General features: G+C 45.2%; 1 protein-coding gene across 1 annotated transcript in view; it reads right to left on the bottom strand.

Moving 5' to 3' along the window:
• Positions 1 to 6,229: 6,229 nt before the first annotated feature.
• Positions 6,230 to 9,106, bottom strand: part of LOC104623376 (cytochrome P450 2J2-like) — a 4,994-nt gene continuing 2,117 nt past the window's right edge. The window contains exons 5-9 of the mRNA XM_010290451.1: positions 8,632 to 8,808; positions 8,213 to 8,348; positions 7,793 to 7,980; positions 7,140 to 7,278; positions 6,230 to 6,405 (exon numbers count right to left, since the gene is read on the bottom strand). Of these exons, the coding sequence (XP_010288753.1) occupies positions 6,230 to 6,405; positions 7,140 to 7,278; positions 7,793 to 7,980; positions 8,213 to 8,348; positions 8,632 to 8,808 (816 nt within the window). The remainder of the gene's footprint in view (positions 6,406 to 7,139; positions 7,279 to 7,792; positions 7,981 to 8,212; positions 8,349 to 8,631; positions 8,809 to 9,106) is intronic.

The raw sequence follows: 9,106 nt of genomic DNA, 5'->3' as shown, positions 1-9,106 counted from the left end.
CTGTGCTAGGCAGATGAATGAAAGATAGCTTTGCTAGTTGTTGGCAGCAAAGATTGATTGTTGGCAGGGAGAAAGTGCATAAACTATAATAATTTTGCAGTATCTAGATCAAAGATGATGAAATGGGGATTGATATCTGAAATCTGTGTGTGGGAAGTTGCTATCTTTCACAAAATTTGTGTCGCTTTATTTACCAAATGTCTTATTTTTGTTGGGAACTGTATTTTTAGGAAACTTGTTAATGTCCATTCTTCTTTGCAAACTGTCTAGAACAAATTCATTATACCCATAGTTAAATAAAATAAAATTACAGCAGCCCTTCAAATACAATGAATACACTTAAACTAAGTATTTGAGGGTGCTGTACCAGTCCGTGATCTAATATAAAACTCAGTCATATGCATGAATGAAAGCATGTCTGTCTTTAGTATTAAGGCCATCTTTGATTTAAGAGCAGGGTTAAATTTGTAGTATTTAAGTTTTGAGTAGTATTCCATTTTGCATGCCCCTCAGTATGGCTTGTTTTTTGATTTCATCCTTCCCCAGCAGCTTAAATTCTTTATTGGGCTCTGCATGCAATGCTAGAGAAAAGGGAAGTATTAATTTTTAATACTTTGTTACTATTGCTTCTTAGTTGTGGTGATAGTTTTCAAGTGCTAAACATTTAGGCATTCAACAGAGATTTCCTCTTTCAAAACTTCTGCCTACACAAGGCATTGGTTAAAAGCCAGTCTCATGCTAAATGTGGTATGAGTAGAGAATATGCCAGACAAATTGCCATTGGACAGTTTTGTCTGTCAGGTTGTGTTCTTCAGGACTCTATGCTTCTTTGGACTACCTCTTGGGTTTTGAGGTCTTTTATTGCTGCAGTGATATTATTGGGGTTTGTATTTTTAAGATACAATTGCTTGTTTAACTTGCTAGTGGTGTGGGAGATGGTGATGAGCAGTGGAACAGGAGACTTAAGTCTTAGCAAGATGCTTACATTTCTAAAGCCTGGTACTTTGGTGTGTTCTGGTGAAATGTGAAACTGTCACTGATGGTGTTGAGTGGGTCTCAACCCTCGTTCTTTACAGCATGGAAACTTTCATGGACGTCTTTCAAATACTCGTCTAGTTAGTAGGCTTGATGCATTTGTCGTACTTCTCACAGTAGTAGAGCTGTGTCAGTAGTCATATCAGGTGCTGAATAGTGAAAAGCTTGGAGCAAATGTCTTTGATGTACACTTCTCAAAACTGCAGACCCTGGGACCAAAAATGACCAAGAACCTTCCTATCATTTAATTAGAAGTTTGTCTTCAGACTAGCGATGGAAGAATTTAAATATGGAACTGGAGACAGGGATCAGCCTTTTTCAGGGCAAGGTTGTCCCCAGTAGTCTTGCTGGGGCTGCCAAAAATGAATTGGCTTTTCAGGTATTAGATGAAATGTTGTTTGTTTGTGACTTTTCCAAACTGAACTGTGAATCTAACTTAAGCGTTTCTTTGGGATTGAGAACCTGTTTGAAAGACTGTTTTATAACTGGTTAAACTTGGGTTACATCCTATGAATAAGGAAATGATCTGTAGAAATAAATACTTGATCATAAGCCATGGTGTTGTATTCACTTCAGCTCATCTGGCTGTGCAGAAAGGATTGTTAGAATAAGTATCATTTGAATGTTAACTTCATTCATGTCGAACAAAAAATCTACTAATAGCGTTGCTGTGTAACAGCTAAGTTGTATGCAACGCGTAGCAGCAGAACGATGTCAATACAATGTTCTTTGATGCAGTGTGCACCACTGCTGAGGCAGGATGAAGAAAGAGGTTACTTATCCCTGCTGCAAGATGAATTCGTATCATGCCCAGGCAGCACAGTTAGGAACAGATTCAAATTATGAGATGAAATCATGGAATATTGCTGAATTTAATCAGCATTATTAGTAACTTTAGCCAGTTACCAGTAAAACGGGTAATATAGATCCAAAGAAACAAAAATATGTTCTGATTAACATATCATTTGTTAATATTCTTTTTATATAAGATTAAGAATAACCAGTATGGTAGAGAAGTATTTTGTAGCAATAATACAAATTTTGGACTAGCAGGTTCTTTTACTCAAGGTGGATCAGGCAGCAGTTTTGAGAAGATTCTTTTGCAACAACTGTATTATAGAGGATTAAGAAACGTTCACTGACAATGAAATTTCACCTAACTGATTTTTTTTTGTTCATTAAATATACATATATATATATGGGTATTCTATTTTCTACAATACACACTTACTTGGAAATAAGTAATATAAGCAATACTGATGTTTTATTTAGGTAGCCATAAATAGTTTAGGAATTAAAAATGAAAACCATTGTTTAAGAGTTGGTAATGTCTAGTAAAGTAGTTTTCTTAACTTTTTTGCTTTTTTCCCATACTCCCACTAGTCAAGCTAGTGTTAAGGTTTTCAGTGTATCGGTGTCTACATCTTCTGTTTAAAACAAATGTACACACTGTGTTGCATAGAACTTGAAAAATTGCACTACTTTTTAAACTTTTGGTTTTATTTCTCTTTGGAAAGAATTATTTTATATTCACATAAAGATTTTTAAAATTTATTCTTTGGTGTCTTTATTCCAAGCAATGCATTTAATGGTCCCTAGCTGATGTAAGCATCCGTACTCCTGGGCATGAACTGGGTCTGCATGTTGATACAATTACAGAATCTAAAATGTCATGTTACTCAAATATGTAACATGTATGTATAATGTGTGTATGCATGTTGCAACAACAGCAAATCAGAGTTGTGCCACCTTCCCCTCCTCTTTCCGTTTCTTTCCTGCTTACAGTTCTGCTCCCACCCAAAGCTGGTTACCTATACTTGGTCTGCTGACAGTCATCTGAGAGCTGGGCAAGGGACCTTGTGAAGTGGAAAGACTAAAACCCATGACAAATTAGCTGTTGAGTAACTTCAGTAATTGCTTAGTGCTACTGAAATAAGTTAGGATCTCTGCCTACTCCGCTCAGCCTCACCTAAGAGGACACAGAGGATAGGTACGCACTCCTAAATCACCATGCTTGTTATTTGGAAAACTGACTGCCCTCTTCAGTCTGCTTTGCAGCTTGTTTATGTGCTCAGTTCTCAGTCTCATTGACAGCTTTCTTGTTCCCCAAGTGCTAACCTCAACCTTCAAACAGAAGTGAGGTTGGGAATGTGAGCAGGCAGCTGTTCAGCCCTCCAGAGTGAAGATCAGCAGGGAGAAGGTGTCACAAGTTTCCTGCAGAGGCCCCATTTCAGACCTGTCTTTACCACAGAGTTTGGTGTTCTGTTTCTCTGAACCGTAATCCTGGGCCTGGCTGTCCTGACATGGGTAAGTAACGATTTTTATCGCCTTGGGTTGCTATTCTTACGAGGATGGGGAGCTGTGTGGTACTCTGATGCAGAAGGGCCTTTGCACTGGCAGAAGTGTCCCAGTGACCAAGAAGTGAATAGCCAGATACAGAAGAACCATTTTTCCTTCTTTCTGAGGCTGAACTTAAAAGCATTTTCAGACACTGAAGAACAAAAACTGCAGGTGTGTGTTTGAGGGGGAACGGAAGAGGCTCTCAGATGTGCAGGAAGCCTGAGCCAAGCTGCAGGTTGTTTTCAGCCCGTATGTGAGCTGTCACAGGACACACACCGGCAGCCACCGCTGCCTTCCCGAGAGCAGAAGGAGCAAGTGAGGGGTGGTGTGTGCAGGGGGGGCTCCATTTCCAAGTGCTTGGTCACAAGAAGTTATGTTCAAATGCAAACGGCCTGTGTGGAGCCTGGGTCTGTGACCCCTTTTGCTTACGGTTTTTCTGGTAGCTTCTTAAGAGCTGAGCAGTGCAGCAGAAGGTTTGTACGTTTAGACGAGGGCTGTCCCTGGAAGAGAGGTGTAAGAGTACAGTGCATGAGATGGTTTTGGTGGAGGGGATAAAGTATCCAAGGAACCCTTGGGCAAAATGTGCTCTACTCGGAGTGCAACTAACCCAGTGGAGACCTAGGGACGAAGCTCTTGGATATAGCAGCAGGCTGGGAAAGGAAATGGGACTCTGAGCCAAGGAGTAGAAAAAAAGAAGTCAGATGACACCTGCAAACTGGAAGTGCTTTGGGAGTAATGCTGCATATGACAGAAAGTGAAGCTCATCACTGCTCCCCTCTCCAGTTTCCAGTCAATTCTGGGCATGCAGCCCACTTCCAGCCTTCCCCTTCTGCTTCTCCCAAGGAAGGAAAAGAACGAACATAAGGTCTAGAAAGTCAAATGAACTTCCTTGTTTGTGGGAGCCCCTGCCAGGAGCAGGTTGGGAGGGCAGCTGGCAGGGGAGAGCAGTGGTGGTGAGCTGGCATTGGGGATGTCTCATCCCACTTCTGGTGAGAACCTGGTCAAGTCTTCTGCATTTTATAAATAGGTTGGTTTGGTTCCCACCACGTGTTCTCCTGTCTCTACCTGATGGGGCTGCAAAACAGGAGCCTCAAGTGCCAGAAACAGCATCTTAGTCGAACCTCTTGTTTCCACCTGGCTGTGCCTGGCACAGAAAATCAGAGGAGGGGGCAGAGCTTACCCACCAAGCCCCATGGCTGAAGGAGCCTTGCCAGAAGCCATGCTCACCTGTTAGAAATTTTGCTTTATGTTGTATGGCTGTGCTTGGCCCCAGTGTGCAGCTGTGGGGCCACAGGGTGTTTCTGCCCTTCTGTGCGCTGGTCTGCAGGGCCAGCCCAGCCTTCCCTGCTGGGCTCGGAGGAGAAGAAAATGCAGGTTAAAATAAAAGGATTTAAAACCCACCTGGGCATTAATGCTTGCATAAAAAAAGATGCTTTTAGTTCCTCCAGATGATTTAATTCTCCAAAGAAATGCTGGGAAAAATTTGCTTCCTCTAGAAACACACAGAAAGTACTCCAGGAAAAATTGCAAATGGACAGGAAAAGATTGCTTTCTCCTCACTTCCTCAGCAGGTGAGCAGGAGCTGGAGATGTGTGTCATCATCGCTGTGTTGTGCCATGCCTTCCTTCCAGGAAGCTGCCAGGAGCCGCAGTTTCTCACACATGGCTGCCTGGACAGAGTCCGATGGTGCAGCTATTACTAAGTGGATGCATTTAACTGGTGTTAACCATCAGCTGTCAATCTTAGAACGGTTTTGCCTTGTATATGATGGTTTAAAATAATAGTAGTTTGTTGCTGGTATTTCCCAAGGGACCCTTTTATTCATGAGACTATTGAGTGCGGCAGGCTTAGCCGTGCATGATGTGTTGCTGGAGCTCACCCCTCTGCCCCCCCGCACACCAGCCTCCCAGTGATGCTGGGCAGGTAAACAGGGAGGATTTAGCATATTCTAAGAGGCAGGACCCATGACTTCTGCAGCTACGAGTACAGATGTTTTATAGAGAGATCTGTTGGAGTGGAGAGCCCTCTCCATGCTCCATGTGGGTGTTAAGCTCTTAACCACTGTGGCATGCCAGGACCTGGCCACAGGCTTTGGTGGTTTCCTGCTAGCTTACTTGTACTGTCGAGGTCATTTATTTTCATCAGTTCTGTAGGAATTGCCTTTGCTGTTACAGTGCCAACCTCTCTGCTAACGGAAGGCAATGCCCCAGGGACATGAGTCAAGTGCTGTGCAGCTGCCTCTGCCTGGGTGGGCTCGCAGCCCCCTGCCACCCTCTGCCCCGAAACACAGGGCATGGCTGAAGGCTACAGCCAGTGCTGGAAATTGCTTGTGTTGGTCTTCACTTTGCAGAATGCTTCATGAAAAAATGTTTCAAATAAGGATTTATTGATGGATGAGCAAGAGATGTTATAGACTTTTTAACATATTATGTGTGAGGGATAACAAAAAATCATTGGCAATTAATACCTGTATTACTGTTATAAAACAAGGGCTCTTCCACAGTACACAGCCACAGCCTGAACACTGCAATCTCTGAAGTGTTGCTCATTCTCCTGCCACTGTGAAGCATGGCCATCCATCATTAAAGCCCCAAGCCCCTCATTCATTTACAGAGCTGTATCGCAAGCCTAAGTGCCCTGGCAGAACCCAAGCTGATCACCTTTCTCATGTGATACAGAGTGCAAGGTTTGCTTGTAAAATAAATGATTTTGCAATTGCTTTAAAAGAAATGAAGCACCCAGCCTCTCCCTGGAGCTGGGCGGTCATTACCACCACCCAGGGGAGCTGCCAAGGGCTCCTTTTCAACATCCATGCCAAAGAATTTTTCCTGCAAGGATGGTGGCCAAGGCTTCTCTACCGAGGCACGGCGCAGATCTTGTATGGCTGCGGGGCCACCGTGATGCCCAGCTTCAACTGGAGGCTGAGTGTGGTGTCCAGGGGTGCCTGGAAGGTGAATTTCTGGAGCAGAGCCGTGAAGAAGAGGAAGAGCTCGGAGCGGGCCAGCAACTCGCCCAGGCAGGCACGCTTCCCTGCAGAGAGAGGCCACCCGTGGCATCCTCAGCCTGTGCTCACTGCCCAGCTGCTTTCACTGCCAAAAAAGCCTCTGCCTTCCCTTGGGACCATGGTCCAGCTGTGTTACTTCCAGGATGAGTTTTACAGCCCACACCAAGTTCCCCAATATCGGTATTGGTGTTACAGCATGACTTTGCAAGGGCACGTGTGTCTAACTATATGCATGTGCATCGTATCCTCCCCTGCTTGGATAAGCTGTGCTGACATGCACAACCTGGACGTGCCCCTGCTGGGAGAGGTGGTTGGTTTGAGCTACACCAAAGAGAGCTACCAGAGAAGGTGTGTAATGCTGGTCTGGGAAACAGGGCTGCTAAAAGCAATCTCCTCGGGGCAGCTGTTAGCTGGGGTGCCCTGTGATGGCAACAGTGAAGCCCCTTGTGAACTCAGCCATGTGGGAGCAGGAGCAATGCTCTTGCCTTGGTGAAGGTGTTTGTAGGGTCTCTGGTATTTTAATGGTCTTTTATTCATACTCATCTCTCTTCTGTGAATGTGAAGAGAGACAAGAAGGGGCTCAGAGTGTGGTTGCAGTTCTTTGGGGTGGCCACGTGAGCACTGCTTGAGCGGCACCTCCCAGGGTGCAGCCAACATCTGCCCTTTCCATCTGCTCTTTTCCTTTGTGTCTCCAACTGTGCAGCTGGATGCCCCATTCCAGTACCTCAGCATGGAAGCACCAAAATCCATGAAATCTTACCTATAGAAAATGGTATAAAAGACTCCCTTTTCCAGAACTGACCATCCTTTAGGAAATGCCCAGGGTTAAAAGTGTCAGGGGTTTCCCACTCATGCTTGTCTAACATCACAGAGCTTAAATTTGTGAGCAAAATGGTGCCCTAAGAGGAGAAAAAGAGAAATAAATTGCACTTTCTCTGTCACTGACAGCAGGAGGAGCATTTTAATCTTCCAGTCTCCTCTCAGTGAAGAACATCCATAGTCAAATTTGCTACAATTATTTGGCCAACAGCCCCCACCCCATGCCCATTTCTTTCTTACTTCTTGTCTGTTCTGAGGTCCAATGATCATATACCCACATTTCTCCCTCATCAACATAATTTTTATCTGCTGTAATCTTGGGCCAAAGTTCCTGTAAAAGCCATGTGAGATGGGACCTGTGCCTCAATGGTATGCACGGCGGGTGTCTTGCCCCGCAGCGCTCTGCACCATTCAATGTGCTGGAGAACATTGTTTGGATGGCAAAAATATGTGTTCACTAGGATTGAACTCTGGACAGGGCAGAAATGCTGTGGCTCTGCCCCTCCCGTCTGCGTAGGTGCGACCTGGCCTGGCGAACTGTGCCTGGGGAACTGGGAGTCTCTTACTAAAGTAAGTGCTCTGGAGTGGGGTTACCTTTGGTATGTGGTAGCCATCCAAGACCGTGTCCTTCACCGTCAGTCTTGGCACATTGAAAGGGACGATGTTGCCTTTCCTCTGCACTTCATGGATGACGGCGTTGGTGTAGGGCATGTTGCTCCTGTCCTCCAGGGCTGGCTGCCGTGCTTGCCCGATGACCGCATCAATCTCAGCTTGCACATGGGCTGGTTGGAAAGAGCAGGGACCAGTCAAGGTCCAAGAAAAAAACCCCTTGGAACAACCTGGAGTGGTTGCTGTTAGGGTCTCCTTAAGGACCAGCCTGGGACACCTGCCACTGTGTGCATCTCTTGTGTGAGTGCAGGAAAATTCCCAATTTTTCTCTCTCAAAAAAAAAGTGTCTCACCAAGCTGTGAGGGCTAAAAGCAAGAATAAGCACTGACCTTTTGCTAATTGTACCTTGAATTTCTGGATATATGGCCATATACAGCAGAGCCCAGCGGATGGTTGTGGAAGTGGTCTCGGTCCCAGCTAACAGCAGGTCGAGCACGCATGCCACAAGGTTTTCCTCCTGGAATGTGCCACCACCGTTGTCCTTCACAAAAAGGTGAGTTAGTGCCCCATGAATATTGAGGGCTGCCCTGACACCAGCTTTAGTCCAAGTCAACCCCAAGGATTTTGGCAGAAGCTGCTGGCCCCCTCCATCCTCTTGAATGGGTGCCCTGAACCTGATGTCCATTCTAAGCTTTACAGCCACAGAAGCAGCTCAGATGGAGAATTTGGGCTTGTTCTGCCCCCCCCCCTTGGGTCTTGCCCCCCCCCCCCCCCCCCCCGATCTCTAAGCCCTGCTGCACAAGGGTTTGCTCTGCATTGCTGACCTTGGCTATCTCCTGCAGGTAGCTGTCGATGAAGTCCCGGCTCTCTGAGGGGTTCCAGTCCTCCTTGTGTTTGTCAATCTTCTCTTTCACGAAATTTCTCATCAACCTCCAGTTTTTTAAAATGGTTTGGTGGGATCCAGGAAAGAACTTTATTATAGATGGGAAACAATTGTACAGCTTTGGACAGAAAAGGAGAAAGGTAAATTGAATAAAGGGCTAAAAAAACCCTAGCGTTATCAAACTTAAAGAGCCTGCAATGCCACTCTTAGAGAATTGCTGGAGTTGGTGGAAATAGCTCAGCTCTAGAAGAGCATTACAAGGGTTTGATATTCCTATTATGGAGTAACTCTTGCATTACCTGGAATTACAGTGGGCATGCTGACAGTCCATGGGAAGGAAAGGTGGTGTTGGGTGAGAGAGAGCAACGTGAGCATTGCACACCTTGAAAATTAGGCAGAGAGAAATTATGGGCAAA

Source organism: Phaethon lepturus, unplaced genomic scaffold (genome assembly GCF_000687285.1).
Source record: "Phaethon lepturus isolate BGI_N335 unplaced genomic scaffold, ASM68728v1 scaffold21877, whole genome shotgun sequence".
NCBI classification, from domain to species: Eukaryota; Metazoa; Chordata; class Aves; order Phaethontiformes; family Phaethontidae; genus Phaethon; species Phaethon lepturus.
This window is presented reverse-complemented; position numbering and strand designations above follow the sequence as displayed.